Source organism: Narcine bancroftii, chromosome 1 (genome assembly GCF_036971445.1).
Source record: "Narcine bancroftii isolate sNarBan1 chromosome 1, sNarBan1.hap1, whole genome shotgun sequence".
In the NCBI taxonomy this organism is placed as follows: domain Eukaryota; kingdom Metazoa; phylum Chordata; class Chondrichthyes; order Torpediniformes; family Narcinidae; genus Narcine; species Narcine bancroftii.
Genome location: NC_091469.1, coordinates 82,582,452 through 82,605,827, shown reverse-complemented (window position 1 = coordinate 82,605,827; position 23,376 = coordinate 82,582,452). Strand labels below are relative to the sequence as shown.

At 40.4% G+C, this 23,376-nt stretch overlaps 1 protein-coding gene across 2 annotated transcripts in view; it reads left to right on the top strand.

The window, feature by feature from the left end:
* Positions 1-10,681: 10,681 nt before the first annotated feature.
* Positions 10,682-23,376, top strand: part of trim36 (tripartite motif containing 36) — a 127,235-nt gene continuing 114,540 nt past the window's right edge. The window contains exons 1-4 of one of the 2 annotated variants that reach the window (XM_069931141.1): positions 10,682-10,967; positions 11,134-11,543; positions 13,688-13,937; positions 21,151-21,180. In XM_069931141.1, the coding sequence (XP_069787242.1) occupies positions 11,481-11,543; positions 13,688-13,937; positions 21,151-21,180 (343 nt within the window). In that variant the 5' untranslated portion in view covers positions 10,682-10,967; positions 11,134-11,480. The remainder of the gene's footprint in view (positions 10,968-11,133; positions 11,544-13,687; positions 13,938-21,150; positions 21,181-23,376) is intronic. The other variant, XM_069931147.1, reaches the window with a different exon arrangement.

The window sequence follows — 23,376 nt, the reverse complement described above, 5'->3', positions numbered from 1 at the left end:
TCGATCCTGCACCATTTAATTATTTTTGAATTTTTTCCCCATAAATATACATATCAAAATTTTCTATTTTCAAAATATATAAATATAAATATATATTTATATAACTTTTTTCTTACAAAACAAAACACAACAACTGTATACCGTCAAGGCTTACAATTGGATTTAAAAAAGAAAGTCTTTATTGGGTAAGTCACATATTTTTATGATAGTAGCATATTTGTTTTTATATTTGGGCCCCTATATAGTCCAGATATGGTTGCCACAGTTTTATAAATACATCATATTTGTTCTTTAGATTGTATGAGATTTTTTTTCCAAAGGGATACAAATGTTCATCTCTTTCTTTCATCGTGCTATCTGTAGGGAGTCAGATTTTCAAGTATTCACAATACATTTCTTAGCCACAGCTAAAGCTATTTTAACAAATGAAATTTGTAATTTAGTTAGTTTATTACATATTTCAATAAAATTGCCCAAATGATAAAGTTCCAGGTCATCCGCAAAGGCCACCCCTGTTAGCCTTGTTAATATTTTAGTAGTATCCTGCCAGAAAGGTCTCACCTTCACACACGACCATGTAGCATGTACAAATGTTCCTGTTTCTCTTCCATATCTAAAACAAATATTCAATATTTCTGATTTTGATTTATGTAATTTCTATTGGTGTAGGAAACTATATTGTTCTAATTTGTATCTTGCATTTATAATTGACATCATGCTATCTAAACACCAATCAGACCAGCAATTTTCCGTTATCGTGACTCCTTAATCTCTATAACTCTCTCTCTCTTGATCTCTGTAAACCTGGTTTTGCGCTTTCATTTTGGAGAGCAAAGAATATATTAAATATAAATTTAGCTGTGTTCCCCAACCAGATTGTTCATTCCATCTCAATAATTTCAGGTGGGGCAAAGTTGGTCCCATCTTTCTCTTAAGAATGATCTTAACTGGAGAAAGCAGAAGAATGTCCCATTAGCTACTCCATACTTATTTCTTAATTGTTCAAAAGACGTAAGAGATCCTTCCATATAGCGATCATCAACATATCTTATTCCTTTGTCAGATCATGAATTCAATATTTTGTTACCCAGATTCATAGGTGGTATTACATTTTTACATAATGGTGTCCTCAGTGATTTATCTGCTTCCCCCCCCCCCCGATACATTCATTTATTTCTTTCCATATTCTAATCATATGTATTATTATAGGATGATCCTTTTTTTTGTTATTGACAACATTCCACATAAATAAAGCCCTTCATTGTCTCCTTTTATATTGAATTTAGTCCCATTTGAATCCATGAAGTGGGGTGGTTTTCCTCAAAGAAAGATGATAAAAATCTTGTTTGTGCTGATAGATAATACTTCGTGAAATCTGGAAGTCCAAGTTCTCCCAGTTTATAGTCCCATCTTGCAATTCTTGGTACTTTGTTATTCCATAGGAATTTGCTTATACAATTATGTAATAATTTAAATAAATTTTTAATTAGTGCAATAGACAATGATTGAAAGAGAAACTGTTGTCTTGGCATTACCTTCATTTTTACACATTTTACCCTTCCTATTAATGTAATTGGCAGATCTTTCCATGTCTGTAATTTTTTTTCTATTTTTTCTAGTAGAAGGATATAATTGATCTTACACAAGTTTTGTAAATTATTATACATCATTATTCCTAAATATTTAATTCAATCTTTCTTCCATTTAAATCTACTGCCTTTTTGGTATCTTTCATAATCAAAATTCTGCGATGGCATTCTCTCACTTTTATCCATATTTATTTTATATCCTGATATTCTTCCATATTTTTCTAATATTGTTTGTAATCTTATCAGTGATTCATCTGAGTTAGACGTATATAATAGCACATCATCAGGAAATAGGCTAATTTTATATTCTTCCTGTCCAAATTCAAAACCCTTAATATCCATACCTCTTCTTATTATCTCCACTAGAGGTTCAATAGCTAGTATAAATAATGCTGGAGATAAAGGACACCCCTGATCTACTCGATGTATTCAAGGGAAAAATTGATGACATTTGGTTAATAGTTAGAATTTTAGCTTGTGGTTCATGATAAAGAGTTTTATCCAATTTATGAATTTTACGCCTACTCCAAATTTTTCCATCTATTATGAGCTCCTATTTTAGTAAAATGGGATTATCACTGTAAAGGATAGTATAAACAGGAGGGACTGAAAGGTCACAGTTAACATTTCATACAAGCACCAAGACAAGTTACAGCCCAACAATAATTTGATACATTGGAAGAATTGAGGGAAAGCTTTTCACAGTCTGCTCCAGAATTCAATACATTTGCAAAGACATTGTGATTTTACAAAGGAGAACCATGCTGACTGCTGGAGGAGAAAGCAGCTTTTGTGGCCAACAATTTCTGTGGAATTGAGAGCATAGCTTGCTCTGTGAATGATTTGGCCTTTTCGGTGGATTGACCTGTGCCAGGAGGGTCTTTTTGGGAAGCAAAGTGCTTCATTTTAAGTGTGACTAACAGTGAAGGTCACTGGGAGAGACGGTTTCATTTTAAATGTCACTAGCAGTGAAGTTACTTAGAAAAATCAGTGCTTCATGGAAGTCACCAGTTCGAGTCCTGCCTATAGAAGGACTAGGAGTCTTGTGACCACAGCTTGTGTGGATGGACATTACCTCAAAGGCAACACAAGAAGAATTCGTGAGAGTCTGTAGCAGCCACAACTCGAGTCTTCCCATCAGTTCAACATTAATTCTTCTGGGCATCAAATTTCACTGAATTTGAAATACTGAATTTTGAAGTAACTTTCTAGATTTCAGCCTGGACTGTAATGATTTGGGTAGATCACTCTCTCTCTCTCTCTCTCACACACACACAAATTTAAGAGTTAAGACTATACCTTAAGTATAAAAAATAAAATGTGTTTTAAAGTTAAACACTGTCTGGTTTATTGCCTATTGGTGCTCGTTGTGCATGATTTGTAACACAATGTTTTATGTAAGAAGGACCATTCTAGTTGGTCAAATGCCTTTTCTGCATCTACAAAATAGTTATGGTTGCATTTATCCTTGATTTTGTATTATATTGAAACATCTACTTAGACTATTTGAAGAGAGTCTTCCTTTAACAAATCCCACCTGATCTGGATGTATTAATTTTGGTAAATACTCATCCAAACTATTAGCTAATGCCTTTGCTAGAACTTTATAGTCTTCATTCAGAATTGATATTGGTCTGTATGATGAAGATTTTAGTGGGTTTCTACCTTTCTTCGGTAGTACTGTAATTGTAGCTGGTGAAAATGTTTCTGATAGAGTGGGTCACCATTGCCTCATCCAACACATCTTTTAAAGGGGCATCAACAAATCTTTAAATAGTCTATAGAATTCAGGAGCAAACCCATCCTCCCCCGGGGACTTATTAGTTTGAAAAGTACCTAAAGCTTTCTCTATTTCTTCCCTTCTAAAAGGAGCATCTAAATCATCTTTTTCTCTCTCTTCTAGTTTAGGAAGTTTAACATTTGTTAAAAATTCTTCTGGGCATCATCCACTAATTCTGATTTATATAGTTTAATCAAGAATTATCTAAACATACTATATATTTCTTTATTGATTAAGTTATAGTATCAGTTTCTGTTTCTATAGCATTTATTATTCTGGATGACCCCTCTGCTTTAACCTGCCAAGATAACATGTTGTTTACTCATTCTCCCAGCTCACAATATTTCTGTTTAGTTTTTAGTATCATTTTTCCATTGTATATGTTTGTAGTGTATTATATTGTAACTTTTTATTCTCTAATATTCTATATTTTTCTGATATCTGATATTCTTTTTAAAATTTTGTTATATCCTTCTCCAAATCTTCTAAGTCTTTCTCATTTTCTCTCTTAAGATTTTTTAGTACAAGAAATAATTTGTTCCCTCAAGTTAGCTTTAAGTGTATCCCATATTATAAAACTATTATCAGTTGAAGGAAGATTGTTTTTACAAAATATTTCTATCTGTCTCTTAATAAATTCACAAAAATCCTTCTTCTTTAGTAATGTAATATTAAAGCACCATCTATACCTACTTTCTAGCTTTTCCATTATCGTAATAGTTAATGTTAATGGAAAGTGGTCTGAGAAAAGTCTTGCCAAATATTCCATTTTACCACTCTACTTTGTGACTGAGCAGACATTAAAAATAGATCAATCCTTGTATGTGAATTATGTTCTCTTGATAGTCTCTTTCTAAGGGGTTGAGCCACATCCATATAGCAATTAAATTTAAATCCTTCATAAATGACAATGTCGTTTTTGCAGCTTTCATCCTGGTTACTGTTCTCACTGATTTGTCCAGTATTGGATCTAAACAAAAATTGAAATCTCCCCCAATCAATATATTTTGTCTTTCCCCTGAGGTTTTTAAAAAGATATCCTTCATAAAGACTTCATCGTCATAAATGTTCATAAATGTCCATGATTCTACATAATTTTGCAATGTGCCATTACAAATCTTCCGGCTTGACCAGTTGTGATAGTACAGATCTATCACCAATGTACATAGTGTATATAGTTACTGTATCTAGACTGTGCTTACAGCGATTGGCTGAGAACTAAGCCACACCTATTGTCTGGGCCTTAAAGGGTTGTGTCCCTAGCCAGGTCGGATCATTCCGGACTGGTCGGCCACCTGTGAAGAGCTCCTGTCTTTTGCTAATAAAATTGTAGAGCTCGTCGCAAGAACCAAAGGCTTGTTGATCCAAACCATTTGGACAAGTGTGTCTTCCGGACCACACGACTCGCTATTCTAGGTTGTGTGGTGGAGAACGGGATAGTCATGCCAGATCCTGACCGCATGCGTCCCCTAATGGACTTACCCCCCCAACATACCCAGAAAGCTCTCAAACGTTGCCTGGGCCTTTTCTCGTATTACGCCCAATGGGCTCCACACTACGCCAACAAGGCGCATCCTCTTATCAAGACCACCTCCTTTCCCCTCTCAACTGAAGCCACAGCGGCTTTCGATCGAATCAAATCCGACATCGCTGCTGCGACGCTGCACGCGATCGATGAGTCTGTCCCGTTTCAAGTCGAGAGCGATGCAACCGACTTCGCCCTGGCAGCCACCTTGAACCAGGCCGGTCGGCCTGTAGCCCTCTTCTCCAGAACCCTCCAGGGTCCGGAGAGTAGACACTCCTCGATCGAGAAGGAGGCCCAGGCCATAGTTGAAGCGGTGCGTCATTGGAGACATTACCTCGCTGGGAGGCGCTTTACACTGTTGACTGATCAACGCGCGGTCTCCTTCATGTTCAGCAACACCCAGCAAGGTAAGATAAAAAACGACAAAATCGCCAGATGGAGAATCGAACTCTTCACCTTTAACTATGACATCCTGTACCGGCCTGGTAAGCTCAACGAGCCACCTGACGCGCTCTCCAGGGGGACGTGCGCCAGCATACAGATGGACAGACTACGGAAACTCCATGAGGCGGTCTGTCATCCAGGGGTCACTAGGTTTGCTCTCTTTGTCAAGGCGCGCAACTTACCCTACACAGTCGAGGAGATCTGCTCCATGACCCGAGCCTGTTCGGTGTGCGCTGAATGCAAGCCCCACTTCTTCCATCCGGATAACTCCCACGTTATCAAAGCCACCCGCCCCTTCGAGCGTCTTAGCGTAGACTTTAAGAGGCCCCTACCGTCGACCAACCGTAATACCTACATCCTTACAGCCATCGACGAGTACTCCCGCTTCCCATTCGCTGTGGCCTGCCCAGACACCACTGCCACCTCAGTGATACAGGCCCTTCACAGTATTTTCACCATCTTCGGGTACCCCAATTCCATCCACAGTGATAGGGGGTCCTCATTCATGAGTGCAGAGCTGCGACAGTACCTTCTGGAGTGTGGTATTGCTTCAAAAAGGACCACGAGCTATAACCCACACGGTAACGGCCAGGTCGAGAGGGAGAATGCCACCATATGGAGAGCAGTTACACTGGCTCTCCAGTCTAAAGGTCTCCCCACCTCTCACTGGCAGGAGGTTCTCACTAGTGCCTTACACTCCATCCGCTCCCTCCTATGTACTGCAACAAATGCCACCCCCCACAAAAGGATGTTCCTTTTCCCGAGGAAATCCGAATCAGGAACCACTGTACTGGCATGGCTCACTGTCCCTGGCCCCGTCCTTTTGCGACGCCACATCCGGCACTCAAAGAACGACCCCTTGGTCGACCGAGTGACTCTACTCCACGCGAACCCACATTACGCCTACGTTGAGTTCCCAGACAGGCGGGAGGACACTGTTTCGGTGCGGGACCTAGCTCAGGATGCGGTAGACCCAGCAAACCCCCCAACCCAACCTTTCCCAACTCTTTATTCTCCAGGCCCCGTGCCGCAACAGAAGGACCAACAGCACCCCAATGACCCGGGCCACCCTGCCGACAACACGACTGGGGAATTGAGCGACGGAGCAGTCGCACCCGATGAGCCCGCTGGTGAAACTACTCCAGCGACCCCAATCCTGGCACCACGGCGGTCACGCCGGATGGTCAGACCCCCTGACCGCTACAGTCCTTGACCTACCCCTTCCTTTCATTCTCTCCCTCATTTTTGTTTTTCCCAGGGTCAGTTCTCCAAGAAGGGGTGAATGTGATAGTACAGATCTATCACCAATGTACATAGTATATATAGTTACTGTATCTAGACTGTGCTTACAGCGATTGGCTGAGAGCTAAGCCACACCTATTGTCTGGGCCTTAAAGGGTTGTGTCCCAAGCCAGGTCGGATCATTCCGGACTGGTCGGCCACCTGTGAAGAGCTCCGGTCTTTTGCTAATAAAAGCCTTGGTTTGGATCAACAAGTCTTTGGTTCTTTCGACGAGCTCTACACCAGTTAAAGTCTCTTCTATTATTATTGGTGTATTTTTATGAATTTAAATCACTACATCTCTTGCTTTTGATCCAAATGAAGATGATATTACTTGCCCTGTCCATTCTCTTTTTAATTTTATATGTTCTAATTTGGTAAGATGTGTTTCTTGTAAAAAGACTATATCTGCCTTTAATTTTTTTAGGTATGCCAAGACCCGTTTTATTCCATCATCATTAAAACAAATAAATTTCAATGTTCTATCCATATTGTTCTTTAAAACAATTTTTTAAATAGTAAAATGTCTTTGACTCTTTAAATAGTAAAAGTGAATCTTCCCCTTTTAGAAAAATACAGTGTCCCTGCCCTGGCAGTGACGTATATGTAGAGCCCCGAAAGCCCATGGAAAAAGCCTGAAGAATCTCTTGAGGAAGAAAAACTCCTCCCTTTGGCATCATCTTTTTTGGCTTCTCCTTTCCAGGTGCCATTCTCCCCTTTAGAATGGAGTTTCCATCCTGTTACTGCTTTTCCCAGTTTTTTTTCCTTTTACTGAGCTCTCCATGAACATTTCTATACCCTTTACTTTTAAACAAATACGAGATGGTTCAACAAAAATAAAAATAAAAAAAAAGAAATTCAACTTTTACTTAGTTCCATTATGAATATTTTCACAATCTTCTCCCTCGGCAACCTCAATCGATTTTACAAACTTAGCAGAAAGCCTTCCACCTCATTCTTGGTCTTGAAAATTCACCAGTTCCCTACTTCGACCCTAAAAGTCATGGGATATATCACTGAATATTTCAAGTTTTAACAAGTAATTGTCTTTTCACATTTTCAAATTCTTTTCTTTGTTTAATCAAGGTTGGGCTAAAGTCTTGAAAAAATAGTACCGTTTCATGATCAACCTCCTTCTCGGTAGCTTAAAAGTCTCACCAGAACTAGTCTCGGTTTCTGATCGCTAGTACTTCTGGGTCCGAGTGTTTGGAGAGCTTATCAATATGCAGTTTTTTCTCCAAATTTGTCTTTTCCCAACACTTGTGGGATGCATTTTTGAAAAAAGTTCATCAGGTCTCTTCCCTCAATTCCTTCCTTTAGTCCAATAATTTGGACATTGTTCCATTGACTAAAGTTCTCCACATGGTCAGTTTTGTCGAGCAATCCTTGTTTATCCAATTCCCATTCGTTAGCTTTTTTCCAGAGCCTTGAGATTTTCATGCATTTTCGTCAATTCAAACACTGCTCAACCCATTCTCTCCATCAGGTCTTTAACAATCTCTTTTATTTTGGTCATTTTTTCCATCATATCTCTCATCACTGTTTCAACATTTATGAATTGGTTATTCAAATTCTCCACTTTTTCCAGGATGATTCGCAGTTCTTGACCTGACTCCCCATTTTTACCTGGTTTTGCTGATCCCATCACCATTTTTGCACCACTCCCTTTTGGACTTTCACTTGATGTTCCCGTTGAATAGGAATTTCTTCATTCTTTGCTCTCGCTTTATCTATTTTTGATGAAAAAAATCTTGATTTTTAACCATCTATTTAGCACTTTTCACAGAGAGCTCAACCAAACCACATCTGTCTAGGGCCTTCGTATGGCCAGGTCCTGTTCCACCATATAAGGTCAAAGCTAACTCAGCTCCACTGATCTGCCTTTTCCCTAGAAATCCTAATTTCCCTACTTTGCAAAAATCGATTTTAAATATATTCAGTGAAGCAGCCTGCACAGCTTTGCTGTACAGAGAATGCCACAGATTCCCCACCCTCTGGGAAAAGCCGTTTCTCCTCTGTCTTAAACATACTCCCTGAATCTTGAGGCTATGTCCCTCAGTTCTAGTTTCATCTATCAGCTTTTTTCTTACTGACCCCTGTAAAATTATGTATATATGTTTCCCTTTCATTCTTGCCCACTTGTATTCCCACTTCTGATCATATCATGGAAGGGTCATTGCTGAAGCATGTGGACATTCCCTGTGGAACCTCTGCAGTGATGTTGAAATTATTGATCTCTAACAACCTTTTTGGTACAGCTATGACCACAACCACTGGGATTTTCCTCATGATGCCCATTGACTAGGGTTTCCATTGATATTATTCTGGAAAGTAATTTTAGTTCAAAGGAATTTGAAGTAGTGTAGCTATCCACATGTGACAGACAAATTTTACTCCCCATGTTGCTGTTGTGAGGGGCAGGGACTGGGGAAACAACAACATCAACTTGTCCCTTCTTGTTCCTCCCCCATCTCCGATAAGCTTCACTTGTTTACGCCAAGAGATAGCGACCACTTTAAATAGCACATTCACAACCAGAAGTTAGAGATATGGAGCTGTTCTGCTTATAGTTAAGGAGAGGTCAGATGTTTATAATCATGAAATATTTTGACAAGAATATAAAGATAAACGTTTCATTGTTTAAAACCAGAGGACACGAGGGTAAGGCATTGACAAAAAGAAAAAGATGTAACTTGAGGATTTGATTTTTTGTTCAGTTCAATAATGACGTTTAAAAAGGAATTGAAGGGACAAATTATGCAGAACTATCGTGAAAGACCATTTGGATCACTCATTTGAAGAACTGTCATCCTTTCAAGCTCTATCTTCCAGTTCCAATGGAACATTAGGTCATTTAAGAGACTCTTATACAGAGGCATGCATGGAGGGTTATGAGGTCGGGAGGGGTTCTTTTTTTTTAGGTACATATCGTCGGGACATTATGGGCTGAGGAGCCTGTACTGCACTGGAATGTTCTATACTTATACGGCCGCTTGCTTTATATTAAATCTGATCACCGCCATGAAATTAAACATTCTGCGTTCTAATTATTTTTGCTTAATCTTGATCAAGTCATCACATTCAAACCGAGCCTGCCAGAATGACGAGAGTCGTGAATTGCAAACAAGTTACAGTCTGACTGAAGGTCGTTTTGTTTAAAATCGCGAGGTGATAGTTTAGACATAAATGCGGTATCTATTTTGATTCTTTTTCTCCTTTAACGTGCAGGCAGGAGTGCATGTGCCCTGCCTCCACCCAGCACTTGGTGCACTACCACATCCTACGATTCTGCCGCGTCGTATCATTGAACGGGAAACACTGCTCTGAAGATGAGAGCTTGAGAGGTGGATTTGACGCCTTATTGCAGTTTGTATAATCTTAATTAATCGGTTCCTTCTCAAACACCTTCAGTGGTGAGAGTGGTACTAGCTTCCAATGTATCTAAGTATAAATCTTGTAACCTAATCCTGTCAGATGCTCCACAAGGATATCAAATGTTGCATCTCGCCTGGACAATGGATTTGAACAAAGAATGGTCGCGCCGTGACTTTCTGTGTCGAGTTGAGCTAAGAGGCCATCGCTCCGAGCGTTCATTGTATTGCCCTGTCTGGACGCCGTTGAATGCTGCCGGGGATTCGTCCTTGATTACAAATGTCCTCCCTCCGCAGCACCTTCCTTTTGTTTGAAGGTAGCCGTTTTTTTTTGTGTGTCTCTTCGCTGCACAGGTACAGCGGCAGAGCTTTTCGGAGGCCAGTATTTCCGAGTCCTCTTCATTTGATTTTGGAAGTTGCATCCGGCTTTGCACCTGTTGAATTGCAGCCAAACCGCGTCCAACAGACAAGAACAATGTCAGAACTGTCCTCGGCCCGGCGCTGGAGCCGCGTCGAGCCAGCGCTTTCACCTTTTACACAGTGCTCGCCTCTCCGCCGGCAATGGCTACTCGTGTTCCCCAGCCCGAACCTGAGTCCGGTGCCCCTGCAGGCTCCGGCCGAACTGTCCTCCCTGTTACCTCCCTCTCTCTGTGTGTCTGCCATCCTCACGCCCGACGCGTGGGAGCCGCCTCTGCGAGGCGGGCGTGGCCCTGACTGCACAGAGCGCTGAGAAGGAAGACAGCGACATTGTCGTACGATCTCAGGGAAGCAGGCAGTAAACAGCTCGACTAAGGCGCTAGTCTAACCCCACCCCATAGAGCGACCGAGCGTCTCTGGGGATGCTCGGCTTTGAGTAAGCTCTGATATGCCTCATTTCCATGTCTAGATGCCCGTCCTCTTTCACCGACCTTGACCGCCATTCGCCCGGAGAGATTGTAGGCAGCGCATAATTAATGACAGGCAGTCATGCCTTGCAGGTAAATGTAGCGAGTTCTCGGATGAGTTGGATTCCACTTGTAACTACTTGCTAATTTGATATCTGGTTGGAACCCGCCCCGGGTACCAGGCGGGGTCCGGAAAACAGTACAATGAAATGAATATGGTCCGACGAGGGTTTTTAATGACTTTCTCTTGTTTTGAAAGGGACCAACTGGTCGTGGCTCCGCTGTGACAGGAGCAGGGCGCGTCCCTGCGGAGGGAGAGCTGGCCGGAGGAGGCGACAGCTTCAGGCTTAATTGCCGGCGAGTGGTGATCGCTTTCTGGGACAGTCTGATGCCCCGTCTCCACGCCCCCAGATCAGACGCTGTGGGCGGAGTTTGGGCTTCGGGAGAGCGACTGGGACGGTGGAATCGAGGTCAATCAAACGATTTCAGCGAAGTTCTCCGGGCCAAACAGAGCGGACCTCTGGCTACCTGGCTGGACCAGACCAGTCAAAGGCAATTCGGGAACTGCACAGGAGCGCCCACCAAGCTGCCTTTTAACCCTCGAGCATGTCCGACTCGGATGACATCAGTGAGTTTGGATTCATCGTTGACAGGATCTCTCGTGGCGAGGTGGGTGATCTGTATGGAGAGGACGAGCCTTCTGTAGAGTGGGGAGCGTGGACGCCGTTCTCCCTTTCATCCGAAGGGATGGGCGAGACGAGTGCGTGCAATTCTGCCATCAGTCGATAGACCCTGAAGTCTCCTTCTGCTTCTGTGGCACCGGAGCCGGTTGGCCGACCGCGGAGTGGCCAACAGGTACTTTCTGACTCCGACCGAGAAGGCGTTGCTCCTCTCAGGGCATTGCAGGCGGTGTCCGCCCCCCCCCCCCCCCCCCGGGTTGGTGACAAACTGTCTCCCGAGTTTAGGGTCCCGGAGCCAAAGGGGTCCTCGCTGAGGCTGAAAACGCCCGTGGGTCCGCCAGGGGTTGAGTAAGCCAGCGTAATCCGCTCCTTCCCCTAGCTTCGCCCTCTCTGCTCGGGGCTGTAGCTGGTTCCCAGCGACCAGACAGTCCCCTCAACCCGAGCATGAGACACCGGGTCCGTGTGGATTCGAACACGCTGCATCTGTCGCCGCTGAGATGGGATCTTCCCTCTATCCCCGCTCAACAAGCGCTAAAACTTACCGCCGTGGTCGCGGGATCTATGGCCGCATTCGGCGTCCTCTTGAGCCAAGCTTGGTCCTTGGGGCTCACTGTGCCAGTCAGGACCCCGGAAGACCTGGTGCCGCTGAATTTCGGCGTTTGCATTCCTAACATCTTGATATTAAGTCAGGAGCGAGACCCGGGCCATGCCGGTTAAACAGGGACCTGCAGGACTGAGCTGCCACCCAGTGCTGGAGATCTGAGCTCCCTGCCACCCACACCCCGCTCTTCAGCTCGAGTTTCTGGGCCGCTTTGCGGAATTGGACCGTCCTGAACTCCCAGCCGTCGGTCACTAATCCTCCGTCCCTTTCCCATTCCGATCCCTCTCCCATTGGTCTCCTACACGACTGTAGTTATGACAAAAATAGGCTCAAGGAATATTAGCATCCGTATGCATATAGGCAAGCACTTGGTACCCCCTCATGGGCATTAACCATTCCAACTTCCCTCTCTGCCGATGTGGCTCTACTCTTATTTCAATGTGTTTATATTTTTCAGCCTCCAAATATACTTTTCTGCCCTACATCACGGACACGACTCTCTCCCCCCCCCCCCCCGCCACACACATCTTGACATTAATAATCTCATGTTTACAGGGGTTATGACCTGAAATATTAATCCCCTTTCTCTCCCCACAGATACTGAGTGACCTGCTGAGAGCCGGCATTCTCTGGTTTTGTTTCAGATTGACAGCATCTGCAGTTATTAACTTCAATTATATTCTGCAAAACTTGCAGCTAACCTCTCAGGATGTTTTATTATGTATATTATTGTCTAAGAATATTAATTTATATGCATAGGAGTTTTTCAATGTACAGAGAAACCTCGTTAGAACGCGATTCGTTAATCCGCGGAATCGCTTATAGCGTGGGTGTCGGTGGACCCCAAACATTGATTTTAGGAGCCAGGCTAACAGTGGCTAACAGCCACAAACTCAAAAATGGTCTCTTATGACTCATTTACAAGATGTGTATGTTAATATGTGGAGTTTAAAGGTCTTAGTGTAGGGTTTGAGCCACAGTACTTTGTTTTCCTGCTTCCTGTACCGTGACATACATGCATCTGTTCCGCCACTCGGCTGTATCGCGGTGTGAAATCTTGGACCCCAATTACCGTGTTGTAATGAGGTTTTACTTTAGGTAGCGAACGTCGGAGACCCACTGCTCCAGAGCCTTGTGGAATCTAGACTACTATAGGTATGTAAAATGGAGAAAGATGCATTTTTGAATGATTAGGAAATTGAAGGGATTGGAGAACTGGCACAGATGAGGAACAGAGCAAAGGGGCCATGATCATGCTCAAGTTTATTATTATCTGGTTGTACATATACAACCCAATGAAACAGCGTTTCTCTGGACCATGGTGCATGCACATACACATTAAACGGTACATAATAATCACATATAAATATCAAGATGCAATTCTTTATGACTTCTGCTTTTTATATTAAATGTTACAGTAACATAATGCGAACATGGAGTGTAATATCTAAGGGTCCTTAGAGTTTGCGGGAACTAAGATGGCTCACTGGATCTCTGCTGGGCTGTTAATGGGTGAACATTTCTTTCTGTAGGTTCCCATTAAAAACATTGAGCGGGAGCTCATCTGTCCATCATGTAAGGAGCTCTTCACTCATCCTCTGATCCTGCCCTGCCAGCACAGTGTCTGTCACAAATGCGCCAAGGAGCTGCTGCTGTCCAGGGAGGTTGCAAATACTGAGACAGACTTGGAGATCTCAAATCCAGCCACCCCTGTCAGCAGCCCCAGAGCTCGCCGGCTTTCCTCGGCCAGCGTTGAGAGGCTTGATAGACTCTCCCGGACAGGTAGGTATCAGCCTCATTAACACTGACACAAACAACCCAGCCAGTATACAGACAAAACATCAGGTTTAAGTTATAGACAGGCAGTATCCCTGAGTTGATGCGTGGATTATTGGGCATAGATATAATAAAGATCGAGTCCTTATTGAAGTCTAGTGCTCAAGGATAGCTTTGAACTGGGGCTTAGAGGAGTAAATGATAAGAATAAGATGCACAGACAAGGCTTGTATTCCCTCAAGCATTGAAAGATGGCATTTAGGTAGGTAGTGTTGCAAACAGAGGATATAACAAAATTAACCCAATTAAGTGGTCTGGAGCTCTCTAAAACAACTGTTGACTTTTGGTTAATTAAAAATTTTAAAGCAATGATGGATACATTTTTCTAAGCACAGATATTAAAGGCTTTACAACTAAATCAGTTGGATTATCACAGGATTACTGTAAATGTGGTGAGGTTACTTGAGGTAGGTGGTCTGAAGAATAGTAGAGTTTCTTGTCACACTGGCATCCATCTCCAGCGTCTGTACAACCAGACCTTGTGGCTGGTTGGATCACCCATCAACTAGACAAATTTAATCACAGATTCTATTTGATGTTTTTTAGAAAAAAAGTTAGTCCCATCAAACACTAAAAATATTACTTCAAAAATTCCCATCCAAGACTGGAACTCTACATACATGAGCTAACAATAATCTCTGTCCAGTCTGTTCCCATCCTGAAGCATATGTCTTGCAAGATGCAAGTTGCAATCTAAAAAATTAGTTTCAGATCAGTAAGGCAGTATAATCACTGGTGAAACAAAACAGTACTGCTTGTGAAAGATATTTTGGAAGTATGAATTATAGTAAGTGTTTGAGCATCTATGTTCTTAAAAGGTAGTGATTATGAATGGTAAAGGTTCATCTTTTTTCACTGCCCAATTTAATTTTAAAGTACAGTTTGCCATAATATTCATATAATTATGTGACAGCTTACTGGGAGAATTTGTAGTAAATGAATGTCCTAGTTTTAAAGTTTGTATGGGGAGAAAGCATATTGTGAATTTGGTCAAGGGTTCAATACATCACACCTTTCATTTGTACACTAAAGGCATTGCATGTGGTGATCTTTCACCATGTATCTTTATAGCATTACTGTCAACTGACTTATTAGGCATCTTGACAACATTTTAAACACTTAAGAGGATTGTTCACAGTTAAAGATTGCCTTTGACTGTCTTCTGACACCACCATTAAGCAGGCATTAGGAGTGTTGGGTATTTTTTGTATATCTCCATGTGTAGAATTTTGTAGTTTCTGGGTAGAGAATAAGATTGGATCAACTAATCTTGCATTTCTCTCCAAAGTTATCTTGGATCACTACAACACTCTAGCTCGTCATGGTATTGTCGAGAGACTAGAAATCTAGGTCTGAACAAATGTGCCTTATATATTTAGAAGGGGGATACAAAATATGCTACCCTAACAAATGGTACCCAAACTGCTGTGATCTAACCTTCTAATCACACAGTCAACAGTTTATGGTCCGTATGAAGATCAATGATGAATCAAAGTTATAAAGTGTACAGACTACCCAGTCAACCCTGAAAAATTCTCCATACAGAACTCTGGGGACTTCTGCCTGAACTATAAGTGTCTTTGCACAGTCTATGCAAGCAATTGCCTGTTAGAATCATTCTCATGCAATTATACCTTACTGTCAATTCAAGAGTATTTCCATTACCTTCTCCTATATAGTGACTGGATTTAGAGGATCAGAGCAAAAATGGACAAACAAATATCCCACTCATTAGCTCATCACCACCCTTTATGTTGACTATCCAACAGCAATAAAAGGACTTGCTGGTTTACCTAAATGTCCACCACCATGGCTCACTGACTGAGATATCTGCCCTGAAGGACATAGCTACTATGCTGAGTTTTGTACCAGGAGATACAAAATAAAGAGGATAAGTCTCTTTCACTTTGTTCTCATCAGCTTGCCTCTCACCCATTGATTTGGCCACAATAATATTCATGAGAGTTGAGGAGATGGTGTTCCATTGTCAAACTGAGAGTACCACTGTGATAAATGGAATAGATTTAGAACAGATCCAGAAGCTCAAAGGTGGAATGCATGATATTCCATGGGCCAGTTGAAGCAATAGAATTGTATTCTGACACAATTTGGAATTACACCTTGACATATCCCTCATCTTGCCATTACCAGCAGTCAGTCTTGCTTAAGTGAGGAATGTGGAAAAGCAAGGCAGGAGCGAGAAATAAAAAATATAACTAAAAATGGGGTGTTTGTTAAGCTGGAGCTAAATAATCCAAGAACCAACAGATCAGTCAAAGTTCTGCGATCTTATCCTACCCAGTTGTGGGCAGTATTAAAGTGTAAAGAGCTAACATGAGGAGGAGGAGAAGGCTGCAAGTATATTCCAGTCTGAATGATGATGAAACTTGGCAATAAATATAAAAGCCATTTCTTGAAAGCTCAAGTTCTACTAGTTTCCTTGATTATGTATTTTATTCTAACCATTTTTGATATTTAGTTTCTGGAATGAGTACTATTAGTAAAGTTAGACACAGGACAAAGATCTACTTTGTTCAAGCAATCACCTTCTGACCTTGCTTCCAAATATACAACTGTTTAATGGCCAGTCGGAATGAGATTTCCAAATCTATGTTCATTAGGTGGTTTTTATTGGTACATGTGCACTTGTGATTGGGTTGTTCCAATCATTTCATGAAGGGCCAACAGATAGAGACTTTTTTTTGTCAAAATAACAAGAATTCTATTATTTTCATCAAATCCTCTAGACCAAATTTCATTTAACCCACTTGTTATGTGGTCTGGCCTGTTCAAAGGGCAATGCATATTTTGCCTGCCTTATTATACATAACCATTGCCATGTCATACATGGCCCAAGGCAACCACATTGGATTGCTACCTGACTGACTCCTTGCTGTTAATTTGGAAATGTGTAGGTGTTGATTTTGCTCAGAAATTGGAAATAACCCATCCAGTCATTTCTTGCTTTAGGCTCCAGACAAAGCCCAAAGAAAATGCAAATAAAAATATTGTGGACTTGCCATTCCCAATGGGAGCCACAGAACATTTAATGGGGGTCACAGACTGAAATCCTAAATGTTTTTTATATAGTCGGTAGGAGAGAAGTATAGAAGAAATCGACTACACCGGTCTGCTTCACAAAGAAGGGGCTCATAAAGGTTGAGAGGAGGCTTAAACAGGGCCATTGTCAAAAGCAGGTTGAGAATGGCTGTTGTAGACAGCTGATTACAGTTTTACACATATCCTCACCCATGAAAGAGGCAATGGTAGTTATATCTACAGTCCCAGTGAATTATTTGCTAATCTATTACTTTTAAAGTCCAGCTACCAATGTGCATAGAACAAAATCCCACAATAATAAATTAAATCAATTGTTCAGAGTGTTATCCAATACATTAAAAAAAGAGTAAGAATCCTTTGTTTCTTTGAATCTTAGAATTACAGAACTACAGCAATCAGCACGTCTACCCAAACATGATTTTAAAGGTTACATCTTTTTCCTTTGGGACTCGCATGCTGGATCCCATCTTTATTGAGAATGGGGGTATGCTTGAAGCCTTATCCTTTTGTTTGTTGTTTAATTATCCACCATTATTCAGGACTAGGCATGGTAGATCTGCAGAGCTTCAACCTGATCTGTTGATTATGAGTTTGCTCATCTCTATCAATGGTATGATGGCTTTGCTGTTTAGCAGACACATAACCCTGTATTGATGCTCCACTAAACTGACACTGCAGAATTATGTCGTGCTTTCCTATACTTCTCATCAAAGCAGGGATGATTATCTGACTTAACAGTAATGGTGATGTGAGGGATAGGCCAAGTTATGAGGTTAAATATTAAGAAGGTGTGGACTTCTGCTGCTGCTGTGTATTGTCAACCGTGCCTCATGGATACTCAGTTTGAGCTGTTCCATCACACTTGAGGTTTTAAGTTCCCTATAGAGAGTATCCTCAATGTAAGAATAACACTTGTACTCTGTATGGTCACTTCCACCAAGCTATTGATGGATGCATCTGCTGCAGTTAGATTGGTAAGGATGCCAAGAAGATTTATCCCTCATGTTGGTCTTTCAGGAATCAAAGTGATTGTCCTGTGATGGTGTTACCAAGGCAACATCAGTGATTGATACTGAGGTCCCCATTCAATGTCGAGGGTTCTGTGCCCTTGGTATTTTCAATGCATTGTCCAGGTGTTTAACATGGAAGAGGGCAGGAAATGGTCATTAGAAGGTTTCCTTGAACATTGCTGACGATCCCATGGCACTTCATGGAATCAGGAGTGACAGGTAGAACAGTCTTTTGTTTTAATTGACCGCACCTGTAGCTTCTCCCACCTGTCTGTGTATGACTGTGCATCTAACTGCAATGGGGCAAGATGTATGTAGAGATGATGATGCCTGGCATGTAATCTGTGCATATGCAAAGGTTAGGCTATTGCTTGACTAGTCTCTGGGTCAACTCTCCCACTTTAGACACCTGCCCCAGATGTTTGTGAGGAGGATTTTCCAAGGTCAAGGTCCAACCAATTCTATCCCTTCATCTTTAGATTGTACTGTGAATGGCAAACTGCTTCATCACTTCAGAGGGAGTCTAGGGATTTAACTGTGTGGTCCAGTCACAGGAAGGCCAAGGAGGCGAAGGATGGCTGATTCTTCACCCAGCCAGCATTAGCATAAGGCAATCACAGTACTTTCATTACTAAGAATAGTGGGTGTTTCTCCCCCAATCCCCCTAAAATCCACACTATTAACTTGAATTTAAATTTCCACAGCAACTCTTGGTGGGATTTGAAATCTGATATCTGAATTGTTTGTGCACACCTTTGAATTACAATTCTCATAATATAACCACCACGGCATTACATACTCTTCTTAGCCATACCTTTTACTTTGGCATTCTTGTGTTTTAAGTAGGACCAAGAGTATGTTTATAACTTTAGTGATTGTTTTATTTTGGACTTAGCAGTTCAACCCTGGAGGAGCATGATGGATAAGAAATAGATAGATAGAGGCTGCTGGATGTACTCTGGACCTTTATCAGCGATAATGTTAATCTTTGATATTCTAACGCTGCGCCACTTAGAGAGATTGGTTAATTATACAGACTTGAAAATGTTTGTGATTATCAGATTTGTAGATATTTGTAAGACTTTATGATTCAATCAGATATGAGCCAAGTACCATTATTTCCATGTGTCATCCCAAACATGTTGATTGCAGCTAAGACAAAGCATCAAAGCCAAGTATGGTTCAGTCTTTACCAGATGCTTAGAATCAAACATGCCTCCAAGTGTTAGACAGCAGTTTTGGAAGAAGGGCACTGACTGCTTTTACTTAAGCCACATTACGCCAGAAACTATTGCAACCAATTATAAAATGTTTCTATTTGTATCACCAAAGCAATAACTGAGAACTAAAAGACTCTCAAAACCCAATTTGAATTGTGTATCATTGCTTCTTTCTAAAGAAAGAAAAATGAGTTCATATGCCATGATTGCATCCATCGCTAGAGCCCCACGTTTATTTGTAGCAATTCTGTATTGCAATGAATATGTACAAAATACATATTACTGTATGTGAAATTTTATTGAAATGTTTTTAAAAATATAAAATTGTTGATGAATACTAACAGTTTTCTTTAAACACTAAATGTAACAATGTTCTGAAATTCTTTTTTTTTCTACATCATTTTTTTTGCTGTAAATTGGACTTGACAAATATCTATCTTCAAATATCATCATATTAAACTGCATGGTCTAGTTTCTATTTATGTTTCTGGAGGACCAGAAGTTATTTGCTATTTGCTGATCAGCTTTTTTCTGACATCAAATTTTTTTTTCCTCTTCTTCTGGGAATACAGCTACATAATTCCTTGAAAGTATCACCACAGTAAGATAGGGGTGTAAAGAGAGCTTTTGGCACGTTAGACTTCAGTAAATCAAAGTATTGGGTATAGGAGTTGGGACGTTATGTTGAAGTTTTGTAGGACATTGATAAGGCCAAATATGGAGCATTGTGTGCAGTCACCTTCCTACAAGAAAGATATCCATAAAATTGAAAGAGTGCAGAGAAAACACACAAGGATGTTGCCAGGACTTGGGGCCCACAAGAAGCAAGAAGTGGAGGACATGGTTTAAGGGTAAAATCTGAAATATTAAAGGGGAACTTTGGGGAGGGGGGGGAGAGTTTCTTCATTCCGAGGATGGTGAAAGCATGGAACGAGCTTCCAGCAGTGCTGGTGGATATGGGTTTGATTTCAACATTTAATGGAAATTTGGTTAGATACATGGATGGAAGTGATATGGAGAGCTATGGTTTGGGTGCAGATCAATGAGACTAGGCAAATTAATATTCAGCATGAACTAGATGGGCTGAAGAGCCTGTTTCTGTGCTGCAGAACACAGCAGTGGTTTCAAAAGAACATTCAGTGAGAAAATAATAAGGATTTGGAGAAGCAACTTGGACTGACAATGCACTTATTAGTCAAATAGACATCCAGCATTTGTTGTCTAGGTTCATATATGAAAAGTTAGCTGTTGGATGAGGACTCAAACATGTCATGAAAATGTGAAACTTGATCTAAATTTGCATTATGGAATTAAATAACCAACTAAAGGTGGAAATTCTATGAAATAATTCTGCAAAGTTTCTAAAATTCCTATGTGAGGCTACACAATGTATCAAAACTTTATATAATCTTAATTAATTATTATTTTATTGAAATTCAAGTTTATTCTGAACATTTTAATTTTGAATATATTTCCTTGTTTCATGTTTAAAATGTAGTATGCACTTTGCTTTGTGTATGTTAAACCTGTGATGTCAAAATAATTGGTTATCAAAATCAGTTCACCCATTAACTAGGAATTAGAAGCTAGTATTTCCAATGTATTGACAAGAAAAAACTAGATAAAGAGGAAGTCCATCTTTGAAAGTCTGTGATTCAATTTTGTTGAAATCGTTCCAACCAAAAAATGCAATTAACTCACCTATTCTTAAATGTTAAATTCCCTTTTAAGAGTGTGATCTAATTTGTGTTGTTGTCTCTGAGATGAGAATCTGTTCCTCGGACATTGAAATATACCACTAATGTTTACAACATTACGGTGATAGTTGACACTGAAAGATATTTCTGACCCTTTGTTAATTGATTGCAGCTTCACTGCGAAGGTCATTCGGGAGAAAAGGTAGAACTATTCTGTATTAATTGAGGTTTAATGAGTCTTAGCTGTAGCCCAATTATAATGACTGTTTCTTTAATTTGTTTTGCAAGATAAAATTTGATTATATCTGTCAAAAATTAAAAAGTGGTTGCATTCTAAAGTTGACATGAGGTGGGTATAAGACCACTATTATTAAAGCAGAAGAAACTTTTTCAATAATTGTAATCTGTAATATAATATTTGCATTAATATTAATAGCAACACCAGAATTCTTTTGGGACAATAATAATCTAAATTTAATTTTTACACTTTTTTTTCTGAATATAATGAACTTATCACTCAAATTTAAATTGTGATCAAGCTAGTTGTCACCTTATGATATGTATCACACTTGGATAATAACCCATGCAATAGATTACATTGCAAAAGGGCATGTGATAAAAAATCAAACCCATGTGAACTTTAGCTTGATTTGACCACTAAAATATGATTGTTTCTGGAACTCAGTTCACTGTTGCTTGGTCCATTTGTTTGTGATAATGGCATGTGTGTCGTACCTGCTTGTGTTGCCTGTTGCATTCTGGGGGCTGTACTGTGCCTTTGAATTTGGTTGCTTTTTACGTGCTTTTGTTGTTTGCTGTGTTGTTGTTTTCTTAATGCTCAGTATTCAAATCAAGTGAACATACATGAAAATCAACAAATTTATGATATTTGGATGAAAGGTGTGTTAAATGTAATGTGAATAATGGGCCAGTGCATAGTTTTCATATGGGCCTGCCACTGCAAAATTCGATTCCGCTGAAGCCATACAGTATTGTGAACAGCAGGACAGGCCTTGCTTGCTCTATGGGGATGAAGTCCTTTCCTTCTCTGATGCAAGTGACGGCAAATAGGTAGGCCATTGAACTGGACAGCATATGGGTTAAAAGAGTGATGGAGCTTCAATCATGGTAAGGGGATGTATTTGATACTGGTTTGATCAAACAATGTTTGCTAGAGGAATGTAGTTTAGGGAGTCAGGATGCAGTGGGAGGGATTTAATGGTGAAACGTGGATTGGTCAGAATTGGCTTGGGAGGTGATGGGAGGACTGTGAGAGAGCCGCAGCAAGGATTAAATTAACGTAAAGAGAATTTAACTAGTGCTGGTTCATCATCTGGGACCTGTTGAAGCAGATTCCCTTTAGGTTTGGTGGCACAGGGCTCGTGTTTGTTATGAGCACCTTAGTGACCTGCACTGAGTAGATTTGATACAAGTGCAAACTCAGCTTAAGTTCCAGTCGATTAACACATTGTAGCCTCAGAGAATTGCAAACTTTGACATTGATGTAATAAGTTCTCTCATCTGCTCCAATGTATGTAGTACAACATTACCTGGGCTCAGGAAGTGAAAGATCCAGTTTCATGGCCATTTGACATTCTAAGCCACAAGGAGGAATCAAGCTATTTACTGCTGGAAGAAATTAATGGGTGAATTTTCTTGGGACACTTTCCTCCAGCAGTAAATAGCTTGATTCCCGGTGACATTGTGGAAGTCTGAAATTGTTTTGCTCACAGTCACTGAAAAGAAAGGACATCATGCTTATAAGATTCACAGAGAAATGGGACAAAAATACAGGAGTGCACGAGCAGAGTACATGGTTCTTAATTACATTTACCAGTCAAGCTTATGACTCCATCAGCTGTTGCACAGATATTGAACCAAGCGATAGAATTTGTGCAGCTTCCTGACACCACAGTAGGTGATTTACAAATGATGTTATGATATGAATGAGTGTTTTAATTTCCTCAACCCGCCAACAATGTTATCATATGAATTACCAACAACGTTATTATCTTTTGTTATGAATAATTATACTATTTTGTGAATTATCAGCAATATCCCATGAAATTCCTGCTACTATTCTAATATTGCTAATAATATTACCGTTCTCTGAGTTACCAATTGTGGTTTAATTTGAATTACTAATAATATCATGATCCTATAATTTGCTATTTTTTTTTAACGATGGCATTATTTCTAACAATCTTAGTATCCTGCGAATTATTAGTAACATTGCTGTTCTCTAAATTATTAATAAGTAGTTAACATAATCGGGCATATCAAATAAAGCAGTACTGTAAATTGAGCAGATGCATTAATAGTATTAATATACAATGAAATTTCAATACTTGCTGTACTTGTTATTCATTCATTCAATAACATTGTCTGACTCTTCCTC